The sequence below is a fragment of the Sciurus vulgaris genome (assembly GCF_902686455.1).
Source record: "Sciurus vulgaris genome assembly, chromosome: 2".
In the NCBI taxonomy this organism is placed as follows: Eukaryota; Metazoa; Chordata; class Mammalia; order Rodentia; family Sciuridae; genus Sciurus; species Sciurus vulgaris.
This window is the reverse complement of record NC_136462.1, coordinates 27,096,970-27,111,336: the sequence shown is the minus strand read 5'-3', so window position 1 is coordinate 27,111,336 and position 14,367 is coordinate 27,096,970. Positions and strand designations below refer to the sequence as shown.

Below are 14,367 nucleotides of genomic sequence, written 5' to 3'. Positions count from 1 at the left end.
AGAGCCTACCTGTTGGGTCTCCGCTGCTCATCTCAGCCCTCCCACCCAGGGGACGGGGAGGACGACGGCGAGGTGAGGGGGCCTAAGTGCACCCAGGCCGGCGCGAAGCCGGGTTCTGGGCAGAGGAAGGCGACGCTGCCAACCGGGTGAGGGAGAAGCGCGTGGAAAGGCAGGGGCAGGGGGCAGACCTGGGGTGGGCTGAGGAGCCAGCAGCAGGGGGCGGCAGCCTCGGCAGCCCACGGAGGGGCGAGCGACCCCGGCCGCAGTCGAGAGGCGCCAGCAGAGCAGCCCCGCCACGACCGCCCGGGCTGGTCTGAGAAAGGAAGCGCGGCAGGAACCGAGGCATTTCGAAACGGGGAACAAAATAACCTCGATCGCCCGCGGGGCCCGGGTGGCGGCAGCGGCGGGGGCAGGGTCGCGTCCCAGGGGGAGCGGGTCCCGCGCGCGAGGGGCTGCGGGGGTGGGTCCGCGCGGCCCGGGAGAGCGCCGCAGAGGCTGGCGCCGAGGTGCGGGGCCCTGGGGCGGCGGCACCCACCCGCCGGCGCCCAGCAATGCGTACCTGCGGCGGCCGCCTGGCGCCCCTCCACTCCCCGGCCGTCCCCGACGCCGCCCGCCGACCCTCGGCGGGCTGCGGGGCTCCAGAAGCCCGGCCCCTCAGCCGCCTGCGGGTTCGACATCTGCAGCCCGCGCCCGGAGCGTCTCCACCGCCAGCCGCCGGCGGCTCCGGAAACAGCCGAAGGCCGAGCGAACGCGGCGGCGGCGAGCCGAGAAGAGCCGAGGGAGCCCGGGGCCGGAAGAAGCTGCGCCGCGGCCGCGGGGACGGTGTGCCGGCCGGGGTGCGGCCGCAGGAGTCCCGCCCGCGGAGGCTGGCGGCGCGGGCGCGGGGAGGGCCACTGCGTGCCCGGGATCGCCAGTTCTTTAAACCTGGGATTGGTTAGACTCAAGAAAACCTGGGAAGATGCAGCAACTCACTGCCGGAAATCGTAGTATCCATAGAGACGCTGTCGGAAGTTGAGGTTGCTAGGAGGCCTGGGCGTCCGCTGAACTGCGTAATGGCGAAAGTCCCAGAAGATTATGATTCTGGTTCTGATGGAAATGAGAAGTCAGAGCCTGAGAGGCCTGCACTGTCTGGACTTCGTGAATTGTCTGGAAATGCCGAACCAGACACCAAGACAGAGGCAGGCCCGGAGCTACCCTCAGAGAATGACCAAGAGCCACGGCCACCAGAGACTGAGAAAGAGCCAGACATTGCAAAGAATGTGCAGCCAGAACCAAGCCGGGCGTCCAAGGAGTCCGAGGTTGAGCTGTCTAGCCAGACTGATTCAGGGATGCCCCAAGTGTTGAAGTCGGAGACATTGAGAGAGATGGGAGAAGAACTTTACAAGGATTTGGAGGCACCTGTGGATGAAATGGCTGAGGAACCACACCTAGAGCCACAAGAGGAGGCTAACTCAGATGTTACAGAGGATGTCCTCACAGAATCAGCTTCAGAAACAGATACACAGCTACCAAAGGAAACCAAGTCTGAGGTTGCAGGTGCCACAATCAGTACGACAAGATTAGAGTTCCTAAAGGAGGTTCCGGAGGAATCACTTAGAGAGCAGTATAAGGAAACAGGCCTAGAACCTCCTCCAGAGCAGTCCAAACTAGATTTTTCAAATGAGAGACCAAAGAAATCAGTTGAAGAGACATATCTACAGCCAACAAAGATGACTGAACCAGAGATCCCAGAGGAGACACAAAGAGAGTCAACTGAGCAGACTAAACCAGAATTTCCAGACCAGAAACCAAGAAAGTTTACTGAGGAAGCAGATCTAGAACCTCCAGAAGAAACTAAACCAGAAATTCCAGAGGAGATGCAAAGAAAGTCAACTGAGGAGAAAGTTCTAGAGGCACTAAAAGAGGTCAAATCTGAGCTTCCTGAGGAAGAATTAAGAAAATCAACTAAAGAAACAAGTCTAGAGCCATCAGAAAAGACCACATCAGAAGTTCTGAAGGAAACAAAAAGAAAGTCCACTGAGAAAAAGATTCCAGAGACAGCAGAAGAGACAGGTCTAGTACTACCACAGGAGATCAAACCAGATGTTCAAGAGGAGACACAAAGACAGTCAACTGAGGAAAAAGTTCTAGAACCAACAGAGAACACTAAACCAATAGATCATAAAGAGAAGCAGAAAAAATCAAGTGAGAAGATAGAACTGGCACCACCAGAGAAGTCTAAATCAGGGAAAACAATAAGAGAGTCAACTAAGGAAAAAAGTCTACAGCCCCCAGAGCAGTCTACATCAGAGTTTCCAAAGAAGAAACCAAGAAAATCAATTGAGAAAACAGGTCAAATACTACCACAGAAGACCAAACCTGAAGTTCAAGAGAATAGACAAACAAAGCCAACTGAGGAGAAAAATCTAGAGTTACCCAATGAAACAAAACCAAGAAAGCCACATACAGAATTTTTCAAAGAAGAAGGACCAGAATCAATCAAATCTAAGTATTCTATGGAGAAGGATCAGCTAGAACACTCTAAGTATCAAACAATGAAAGTGTCATTAGAAGAAATTGACACAACTTTTAAAACAGACTATGCATCTAGACTTCTTACACAAAGTGAAGTGGAGTCAACTAGCACAGATTATGAGACTCCCCAAGAACTTCCCAAAATGCTTCAGCTTAGTGATATCAATGAATTCTTAAACCTCCCAAAGACTCAGACAGACTTTAAAAAGCCCTTTAGTGGAGAGAAAGTTACAGATTTAGGCCAAGAGTTGAAAGAAACAGTACCTTCAGATAAATCCCCACCAGAAAGAAAAGAGATGGAGTTCCAATTTGAATATCTTAAATGGAGCCCAGAGAATGTTGCAGAATGGATTAGCCAGCTAGGCTTCCCTCAATACAAGGTATAGAAAATTAACATTTTTAAAAATCATTGCTCTCATCCTACCTCATATTTCCTCTACCCTGACCTGAGATCTTGCCTCTTATTCACCAGAAAAGTCCTGGACTCTGGGGAAGGTAATTTGTGTGTGTGTGTGTGTGCGCGCGCACATGTGCACACATGCACACATGTATTTCTGAGGATCAGACCTAGGGCTTGGCACATGCTAAGCACAGTACCACTGAGCTACCCTTGCCACTGATACATATTTTTATTTTAGGAGAGGAAGGGAGGGTCGTGTTTGTTTTTTCAAAAGTTGGATGCTGTGGCATGTGCCTGAGGTTCTCGCACTTGGAAGGCTGACCTAGGAAGATCACTTGAGTCCAAGAGGTCAAGACCAGCCCAGGCAACAACATAACAAGAGCCCATCTCAAAAACATGAACAAGCCAGTGGTGCATGCCTGTAATCCCAGTGATTTGGGAGATTAAGGCAGGAGGATCACAAAGTTGAGGTCATTCTGGGCAACTTAGCAAGAGCCTATCTCAAAATTAAAAGTAAAAAGGGGTAGGGATATAGTTCAGTAGTAGAGCACATCTGACTTGAATCCCTCGTACCTAGTGTGTATACCTAGTACACACAGTAATAATAATTAATAATAATAATAAAGCATTTGTTTTCCTTCTTTATTCCAGTGATTACATTTCTCTGCAATCTTTGAAAAAAGACCAAGAAATTTATATAGGCCTCTTTTCATTAAAAAAAATATATATATTTTAAAATAGATTTTGTCCAATGTAGACTTGTTGGTACTTTGTCAAGTTGTTTTAATGCAACTCCCTGACCTTGAACTTTTACTGTTAATTTTATGAGACTGCCCCAGGTATGTCATGTACCATGAGTGCTTAAGAGTATTAACGTGAATTAGTGAAATCACCCAAAAGAGCTTTATCAAAAATATAGTATAAGTCTCTTAATTTACTGATTCCAACTAAGATTTTAGGCTACCACAAAACATCACAAGATCTGAAACCTTTTCTATCTCCTGTACATAAAAATGTAATTGAAACCAGTTACTCAGGAGGCTTGAAGCAGAAGGATTGGAAATTCCAGGCAAGCCTGGACAACTTAGCTTGACCCTGTTTCAAAATAAAATAAAAAGGGCTGGCGATATAGTTCAGTGGTGGACACCTTGCCTAGCACGTACAAGGCCTTAGATTCAATTCTGGTACTGAAAAAAAAAAGGAAAGGAGACATGAAGAAACATTGGTTGTAGCATCTCTCACACAAACACACACACAAAGCACTTGTCTAGTGTATACAAAGCCTTGGATTCAATCCCTAGTACTTTAGAAAGAGAGGGGAAGGAGAAAGAAAAGAGAAATTGAGACATGAAGAAGCATTGGTTGTAGCTTGCCCCCAGAAAATAAATTTAAGATGCAGCATGAAATAAATTTTATCAAGAACTTAGAAAATAGGTGATACTATTAAAATACAAAATAAGTTTAAATTTTTTTTCTCAGTGTAGAGCTGGAAACTAACATGATTCCATTCTGTCCTTCCTCCTTCTCTCCCTCCCTCCTTTTCCTCCTTCTAGCCGAGTGCATTTTTAAGTGTTGTGCTTTTTATACTGACAGGAGTGTTTTACCACAAACTTCATTAGTGGCCGAAAACTCATCCATGTAAATTGCTCAAACCTCCCTCAGATGGGAATAACAGATTTTGAGGACATGAAGGTGAGTTGTGTACAAAGTTTCCCCGTGGAACACTGTAAAAATGCTACCATGGGTCCCAGACCAACCTCCTTTTCTTCTGATTATTTTTTTGTCCATGGTGTCATTGTCCTCCCAGTCTCCCAGGCTCACAGCGTTTGCTTCCTCTCTGTCCTTTGATCCCTACAAAGATCCCAAAAACTGTCAGTTTCTCCTGTGGCATTTTGGCTGGCTGATTCTCTCCATCCCCACTTTTTAGGCCCCGTTGCTCATACCTTGGACACTGAAGTAACCTCTCACTTTTAGCCTCTTTCCTTAGGCTCTTTGGATTCAAGGGCTGTCTTTAGACTTTGGATTTCCAGCTATTCATATACCATTCAGAAATCTTCTTTGGACTCCTCTGTTTACCTGGTAGTCCCAACTCCTTAGTTTAGGATTCAAGGCCCTCCACGAGTTGTCTGCAGCCACATTGTCTCCCCTACCACTCCTCTCCTTGACTCTTCTGCTGCAGCCTGCCATGCTCCCTCACAGTTCACATTCCTGTCTGGCGCATGCCTCTCTGTGTCTTTACTCAGATCCCTTCTCCTGTTTTACTAATATGACTCTTAATCATCCTTCAAGACCAATTTCTCATTCTCATCTCCCCAAGAAGTCTTTCCTGACCTTGTTCTTCCCAAGCTCTCAGAACACTTTATGACTCTGATACCCACTTAGCATTTATGTAACACCATATGTGTTTTGCCTGCTCTGATGCCTAACTTTGAAACAAGTTACATTAACCTCTCTGGGCCTCATCTCTCCAGCACTAACAGTCCATCATCACTCTTCTTTACTTAATATTACCTTCCACGGGCTGGGGCTATAGCTCAGCGGCAGAGCACTTGCCTAGCACATGTGAGGTACTGGGCTTGATCCTTAGCACTGCATAAAAAAATAAACAAATAAAAAAATGCATGCTGTCTATCTACAACTACAAAATTTTTTTTTTTAATATTACCTTTCATTTGTAGTGTTAACAATGTATAAACACATACAGTCTCAGTTGTAACCTTCGCACTAGCATCCCCACCTCAACATAACAGGGCTCACCCAGTACAGCCATGCCCACAGATGCTGTACCTCAGTGGTTCCCACACGTGGATAGTCTTCAGAATCAGATGAGTTTTTTTTTAAAGGTAGATTTCCAGGCTCCACCCTCCAGTGGTTTTAATTTATTAGGCCTGAGACAGGCTGTGGAATTGGTTCTCTGGGATCTTCATCAGGCCTTAGAACTATATAATTCCAGAAAGCATGTGATTCCAAAAATAAGAAAACTACACTTATTAAACTTGAGTCTTTTCACTGGCACTAAAGTATAAGGAAATTCTTTTAAATGATTAAACTAGAGCCTTGAATTCTGCTAATAGCTATTGTTTTTCAAGTGCTTACTATGTGTTGGGCACCATACATATGTTATTTCACCTAATCCTCATTTTATAGAAGAGAAAACGGAAGCCCATAAACGTGAAGCAGTTTACAAGAGATTATTCAGTTGATAAGTTTAAGAGACAGTATTCAAATCCATTCTATGTGACTTCCCAATCTATGTTCTATTCATTTTTTTATTTTAATATTTTGTTTTCATTGTAGGTGGACACCATACCTTTATTTTTTTTTTTTTTAATGTGGTTCTGAGGATCGAACCCAGGACCTCATGCATGCTAGGCGAGCACTCTACCACTGAGCTGCAACCCCAGTCCCCATGTTCTATTTAAATCACTATCCTGTACTGCCTCTCTAAATGAATATATTTATTTTTGTAGCTGTCAATGGACCTTTACTTTATTTATTTATATGTGGTGCTGAGAATCAAACCCAGTGAGCTACAACCCTAACCCCAAATGAACACTTTTATAGTCATGAAATTCATGTGCATGATACAGAAAGGACTACATATATACGGTATTTCCAGCCATGCCCTCATATAGTTACCAAATACTGCCAGATAAGTATCTTATTATTTTTATGTTCAAAGATAATAGAGTTGTAATTATAAAGTCTTATTTCTACTTGTAATGAATTTTCTGAAAAAAATAAGGAATAGAATTAACAAAACAGTAATTTGTAATCCAAACTCCTAAAACATTTAAGTTAGAAGAATTTCACTCCTTATCATGATAGAGCTTTTTTCTTACAATGCTGGGGTCAAACCAGGACCTTGCACATGCTAGGCAAGCACGCTACCCCTGACTATATCCCTAGTCTTTTTATTTTATTTTGAGACATAGTCTCACTAAATTGCCCAGGCTAGCCTTGAATGTGTAATCCTCCTGCCTCAGTCTCCCTGGTATCTGGCACCACCAAACCCATCTAAGAAAGTGTTTTTTTAAGAGTTCAATTCACATTACTTCCTTGATATTCTAATTCTAGAATATGTGAAATAATAAAAATCCTAAAATAATTCTGGTCTTTCAAGAAATGAGCTCTTAAAAATCTTCTGAAATCCCCAAAGTAAATGATGAACACTCTGATTTTCCTTAGATTTCCAAAAGTTTGAATAAGTAAACTTCATAATACTTATTTTCAAAGTCACAAAATTTGACCTCTCCATGAGGTACTAGAATACATAAAGTTCAATACATTTAGAGGTATGTGGCGTAAACTTTGCTTGACATGTACATCCCCGTAAAAAAAAATTATGCACTCAGATTTAGGAGACTTCCTAGACATCATTTATGCATTTAAATATGTGTAGTCACTTTTCTTACTGATAAAAGAAGCATTTCCTTGTTTGTTTTGCTGAGCCATGAACCCAATCCTAGGGCTTTGAGAATGGTAGTAAGCACTCTACCACTGAACTAAAACATCAACCCTGTAGATTTTCCTAAATCTTTTATTTATTTATTTATTTTTATTTTTACAGACTGCATTTTGATTCATTGTACACAAATAGGGTACAACTTTTCATTTCTATGATTGCACATGATGTAGATTCATAACCATTCGAATAATCATACATGTACATAGGGTAATGATGTCTGTCTCATTCCACCATCTTTCATACTCCTGCCCCCTCCTCCTCTCATTTTCTTCTACGTTCTCCAAAGTTCCTACATTCTTCTCTCACTCCCACCCCCCCACCCTCATTATGTATCATCATCCACTTATCAGGGAAAACATTCAACCTTTGGTTTTTTGAGATTGGCTTATTTCACTTAGTATGATATTCTCCAATTCTGTCCATTTACCTGCAAATGCCTTAATTTTATTATTTTTTATGGCTGAATAATATTCCATTGTGTATATATATCACAGTTTCTTTATCCATCTGTTGAAGGGCCTCTAGGTTGGTTCCACAACCTAGCTATTGTAAATTGAGCAGCTATAAACATTGATGTGACTGCTTTACTGTAGAATGCTGATTTTAAGTCCTTTGGGGATAAACCAAAGAGTGGGATAACTGAGTCAAAAGGTGGGTCCATTCTAAGTTTTCTGACAAATCTTCATACTGCTTTCCAGGGTGACTGCACCAATTTGCAACCCCACCAGCAATGTATAACTCCCCACATCCATGCCAACACCTATTATTGTGTTCTCAATAATAGCCATTCTAATTTGAGTAAGATGAAATCTTAGAGTTATTTTAATTTGCATTTCTCTAATTACTAGAGATGTTGAACATTTTTTCATATATTTGTTAATCACCTGTATATCTTCTTCTTTAAAGTGTCTGCCAGTTCCTTGGCCCATTATTGTTCTTTGTGTTTTTGGTGTAAAGTTTTTTAAGTTCTTTATAAATTCTGGAGATTAGTGCTCTATCTGACGTGTGGGTGGAAAATATTTTCTCCCACTCTGTAGGCTCTTTTCACATTATTGATTGTATCCTTTGCTGAGAAAAAGCTTTTTAGTTTGAATTCACCCCATTTATTGATCCTTGCTTTTATTTCTTGCGCTTTAGGAGTCTTGTTAAGGAAGTCTGGTCCTAAATCAACAAGATGAAGATTTGGGCCTACTTTTTCTTCTATTTGGTGCAGGGTGTCTGGTCTAATTCCTAGGTCCTTGATCCATTTTGAGTTGAGTTTTGTGCAGGGTGAGAATAAAATTTCATTTTATTACATATGAATTTCCAGTTTTCCAAGCACCATTTGTTGAACAGTCTATCTTTTCTCCATTGTATGTCTTTGGTTCCTTTGTCTAGTATGAGGTAACTGTATGTGGGTTTGTCTCTGTGTCTTCTACTCTGTACCATTGGTCTAACTGTCTATTTTGGTGCCAATACCATGCTGTTTTTGTTACTATTGCTCTACAGTGGTGTTTAAGGTCTGGTATTGTGATACCTCCTGCTTCACTGTCCTGCTCAGGATTGCTTTGGTTATTCAAGGTCTCTTATTCTTCCAGATTAATTTCATGACTGCTTGTAGAAAGCATTTTTAAAAATATTTTTTCAGTTGTTCATGGACCTTCATTTTATTTATATGTGATGCTGAGAATCAAACCCAGTGCCTCACACATGCTAGCCAAGTGCTCTACCACTGAGCCACAACCCCAGCCCCTGTAGAAAGCATTTTTAATTCCACTGTTATAATTATAGCAAAACACTTATATAAGTCAGTTTTATTTATTCTAAGGACATCACAGACAAAAGAGCATTATGCTTACTTCATTTTTCTTAGAAAATTCTTCTCAAAATACCTGCTACTTACTGCATGAAGTAAACAAAAAGAAATCTGATAAATATTTGGAAAGAACATAGATGAGTTGCTTATTCATGTTGTATGCATGATTTTATATTTTAAAGTATAGTCTCATAAACTTTACAATATCTCAGTAATTTTACTACACTTGCCTTGTTACAAATTATTTAAGTAGCACAAATTCATAACATGTCAGAAATTGAGTATTTCTAGATAGACATTTTTATTTTAAAAAATCTTTTAATTTGTAAATAATTTCAGTGTAACAGAAGAGGTGCAAAGATGTACAGAGAGTTCCTGTGTACTCAACCTTGCTTCCCCTAACATTAACATCTTATGCAACTATGGAGTATTTATTAAAACTAAGAATATACCATCAAAATAGTGCTTTATTATTAAATAACAGACTTTATTCCTATTTCTGCAGTTTTTCCACTGATAGATAATTTTATTTATAGGATCTAATCTGGGATATTACTTTGGACTTAGCTGTCAGGTTTCTTTGGTTGCTTCTAACATGTTGATCTGTTTTTTATGAACTTGACATTTGAAGATCAGAGATCAGATATTATGTAAATTTCCTTCAATTTTAGTTTCTCTACTCTTTCCAATGATTAAAGTTATGGATTTTGGGGGCGACTACCACAGAAATGATAAGCCCTTCTCATTTCATCATATCAGGGCTATGTGATGTCAACATGATTTAGTACTGGAAACGTTAATCACTTGGTTAATGTGGGACAGCCAGGTCAAAGTTACTGTGTTTCCCTTTTATATCTCTTCTTTAGAAGTGAGTTACAATTCCAGCCCATATTTAAGGAGAGGAGAGTTAGGCTCCACCTTCAAGTGAGGAGTATCAAAAATTTCATGAAAATATAGTGAAACTACCACAGTGATAAATATATTGCAGAAGATAGTCTGAAGCTATGCAAACATCTGCTACTTTTCAGTTTTGCCTACTAATCTTAGCATTCATCAGTGGGTCTTCCCTGCTAAATTACTGCTATGTTGTTTTCATTATGATTTTCTATTTCCCTCATTTCTTCTGTTTAGTTAGAGTTATTCTGAAATTCTTCTACATTTAATCATCCCTTTTCCCTCAGGATTTATATATTCATTTATATTAGTATGGATTTGTGGACATTTTTCTTTGGGTTATAACCCAATTTTATTATGTATTTTGTTGCTCAAATTATTCCATTTTTTACAATGGGGAGCTCTTTTCAATTGGTTCCTGTGTCCTTTTGACATGTCCCATTTGAAAATAAAAATCTCCCTACTTTCTGGCACTACTCTTAGCTTCAGACACATTTTATGTTTTCCACCCTGCAGCCCTGCCATCAACCATGTCTCCATGAAGCCCTGGTTGCTTTTATCAGAGAATAGTATTTAGATACCAAGATGTGGGCACTAACTTTGCTTGTTCCTACTGAAGTGTCATGCTTCTAAGTACTCTGAGCAGAAAGGTCTCAGGATGTATGTATACATACTAGCCCACATGTGCATAAGTATCTCTTATTCTGTATCCATCAATATATATAGATGTCCATACATATCCATATATATATATATCATACATATCCATATATATATTAATAAACTTGAGTTCACATTGATCTCTCTGACTGCAGTTCGACATCATAGGATTTATTCTAGCCTTTACTCATCTTCCTGCCTCCAAACCCACTTGCTTGTTTGTAATTTATTTTCTGACAGTGAGAAACCTGACTTTTCTTATCTATATATATGTATCTCTATGAGAAATTTACCAAATGGATTACAGTGTTTGTGTATAGTTCTTCTTTAGCCTTACAGTACCTAGACAAAGTTCTATTTTCCAAAGTTAAAGTTATTTAGATGTCCTCCTTTCTCCCCCACTCTTTGAATGTAGATTATGTAGATTATATAATACAGTTAGATTCATTTGTCCACAGCCTATACTCCACCTTGGGATTTACCCAGTACCCTGGCTTTTTAAAACTTTGCATACATTGAAGTCATTTTTTGTCATGTATAGTTCTATGTGTGTGACAAATGCATAGGGTCATGTATCCACCACCAGAAAACCATACTACCTAAAACTTCTCTCTGTATCCCCTTTGTATTTGGCCTGTCCTTCCACCTCAAACCCTGGAAGACACTGATCTATAATGTCCTATAATTGTGCCTTTTAAAAAATATCACCTAAATGGAATCAAACAATATATAGTCTTTGGATCTGGCTTCTATCCCTTAGCAAAATGCGTTTCAGATTAATCTATGTTGTACAGGAATCAACAAGTAGATTTTAAGGAGACTATACATTTGCATTATAAAAGTGGTAGAGATAATTCATATTTGAACCATGAAAATTACGTCTTCAGGTTTAAAGTAAATTATAATTCCAATTAGGCAAATGTGCATAGTTACACTCTGATCCATGCATAACTGATCCATGCACAATAAATTGATGATGAAGAAGCAAAACCCTCAATAGTTTGCAAATAAAAGTAAAGATAACAGCTTTTGAAACCAATAGAAAATTCAATGATGATATAGTAGTAATAGAATCTTCTTGAACACTGCTGGCATTTCAAATATCTGCTTAAAATCATGTATAATATGAGGTGCTCTGCAGAGTTGCCAAGCATTGAGTGTGTGCCATTATCTTGAATATGGAATTAAGACTCCTTAGAAAACTCTAATAATGTTCATGACTACCTATTTCTAATAATCCTTACTAACTTCAAATAAGTTACTAGTAATTTGCTTTAAGTCTTAGGGGAAAACAAAGTCTATTGTTTGTTATTTGTTCATCAGAACTGAGGAAAGAACTTGCAGTTTTAGATAAATACATACCCCATCAGAGGACCCTCATTGTCTATTGGTGAACCTCAAACATACTCTAAGACTCACTGAATTGATGGTTAGATTGTAGTTCTTGATTCCAGTGTGACACTTGCACACTTTGTAACACTATTAACCAAGCACATACTCAATACTTGACAATGGTATAAAAAAAAAACAGTTAAGTCATATAACATTTAAGAATTTGATTTTGGTAAGACTAGGCTAGTAAGTTTGTCAATGTTATTTAATTTTTTAATTTTCCCAGTGAAATCATTTAAGGGATTAGCATTCAAGGGGCCTAGGAACTGCATAAAACTTTTATTTAGTTGTATTTTCAAGTCAGTCTCATTAAAAATATTATCCTTGCGTTTCAGGTGATTTCTCAACATACACGGGAGCTACTGGGAATTGAAGAGCCATTATTCAGCCGCTCAATCAGGCTCCCCTATAGGGACAATATTGGCCTATTTTTAGAGCAAAAAGGTCATACTGGGGTAAAATCTGATTCCTTGAACTTCTCTGAATTTGTCAAAGCAGCAGGATTACAGGATTATGCTCCAGAAATATCTGCCCCTGAAGAGAATAAGGCTGTTAACATTGCAGAAACGTAGAGGAAATGCATTTCACTTACACTGAAAGATCAAACTTAATTACTTGGAAGAAGACGTGTGGCCTTTTTGGTTTTTCTTCTTTTCTCTTTCATTAAGGATCAGAGTTAGAACTGCTGGCTCCATTCCTAGTTCTCTGACTTACTACACCTTCCCTTTATTTGTGTTTCAATTTTGTACCTCCTTAAAACAAAGATGGCAATTCTTATCTTCTTGGATAATTGTGAGAATTCCTGATATATTCTAATAATATGCCTGGTAGTAGGACATGTTGGGGAAATATAACTAAAAATAAAATCTTCCAGTCCAGATGATCCTCTACACGAATGTAGAAAAGAAGCCATTTATTACTGAATAAGCAGTAAACTGCTATCACATCATAGGCAAGTTGTCAAAGAGATCATAAAGGCAAAAATAACTCGCACTTTAAGATAAGCAAGACAGATACAGTCTATTACATGCATGTTAATTATCTGTATCTAATGGCAAAATAAAACCTCGTATCTTGATCACAAATAGGAAGCTACTACTTGGACCAGCCCCCACAGAGAAAGGAGACAGGGTACCATCTGTCTCAATACTTGTACATTTCAAAAAGATGGCTCCAAGGCCCTCTAAAGGACTGTCCTGGGGTATAAAACTGGCAAGAGGGTTATTTATCTTTTTAAAAGATTTACATATATCTTCAAAAAGACAAAGGATTTGCAATTGTGTTGTCTAAAGGAAATAACTTTAGGAAAGAGGAGGGAGAAGTTTCTCTTTCCCTTTTGGCATCATAGAAAAAAAAGTTTTTCTTAGATTTGTACACATTCTTAAAAACAACATGACTTACAGAAGTACCACTGACTACCAAAACTTCAAGGCAATTTTATGTGGGAACTTCCAGATCTTTATAAAATGAAATTCAAGCTAGACTCTACTTATGACTGGACTTCTCAAAAGAAATTATTAAATGTTTCTTACCTGAATGATTCCTGTTCCCCTCCAGTTTTACAGACATAACTGCTGGTCTCACTTCTTAATCCTAAGAATCACTAAAGTGCTAATACAATTCAGAAAGGCACTGATGTACTTTTTCCAGTTCCCTACACCTAAACACACAGTAAAAGAAATAGTTCTTTTTTTTCCTACTGAAATAAGGAGCAGTGCCTCAAATTAATATTCATACTATTAATATTTGATGATCAACCTTAATTTTTCCCAAAATAGACTAAGAAGTTTTATCAGAAACCATTCTAAAGCCATAACATTGGATTTGCCTGACTCACAATTATACAAAAAAAAAGTAAGTGATTAATTTAAGACCAAGGTGAATTTCATATATAATGAATGATTTTGTCTAGAAGCACTTTAGCATTTGGAAAACGGTAGTTCTGTTTAGTGATAGAGTGTAATAAGTGAAGCTTGATGGTATCGCTACTATTGTTTTCAACTCTACTATAATTGACAAAGTGTATTTGTAAAACATAAAGGAAATAAACAAATTTGCACTATAGAAATAAGATCTATATTGTACAGTTATTTTTAGCCATTTAATATAAATGCCAGGTTTTGTAGTTTTGTTTTTTGGGACTGTCCATCAAACCCAGGCCTCACACATGTTAAGTACATGTTCTTCCACTGAGCTACATCCCCAGCCCTGCCAGTTGTTTTTTAAATCATTTTGTGGTTTAAA

The 14,367-nt window shown here is 39.4% G+C and overlaps 2 protein-coding genes across 6 annotated transcripts in view; one reads left to right on the top strand and one right to left on the bottom strand.

The window, feature by feature from the left end:
• TMED8 (transmembrane p24 trafficking protein family member 8) overlaps positions 1-817 on the bottom strand; it is a 48,644-nt gene extending 47,827 nt beyond the window's left edge. For 3 of the 4 annotated variants that reach the window (XM_079130183.1, XM_079130180.1, XM_079130181.1), the window contains exon 1: positions 560-817. In XM_079130183.1, the coding sequence (XP_078986309.1) occupies positions 560-677 (118 nt within the window). In that variant the 5' untranslated portion in view covers positions 678-817. The remainder of the gene's footprint in view (positions 1-559) is intronic. The other variant, XM_079130184.1, reaches the window with a different exon arrangement.
• A 67-nt stretch (positions 818-884) lies between these two features.
• SAMD15 (sterile alpha motif domain containing 15) lies at positions 885-14,361 on the top strand. Of its 2 annotated transcripts, XM_079130175.1 has the most exons (3): positions 890-2,894; positions 4,508-4,606; positions 12,459-14,360. In XM_079130175.1, exons 1-3 carry the CDS (start codon positions 1,053-1,055, stop codon positions 12,693-12,695), a joined length of 2,178 nt encoding a protein of 725 aa, XP_078986301.1. In that variant the 5' UTR covers positions 890-1,052; the 3' UTR covers positions 12,696-14,360. The 2 variants fall into 2 exon arrangements, with proteins under 2 accessions (XP_078986302.1, XP_078986301.1); XM_079130176.1 differs by lacking the exon at positions 4,508-4,606 and having other exon boundaries at positions 885-2,894; positions 12,459-14,361.
• Positions 14,362-14,367: the final 6 nt, after the last annotated feature.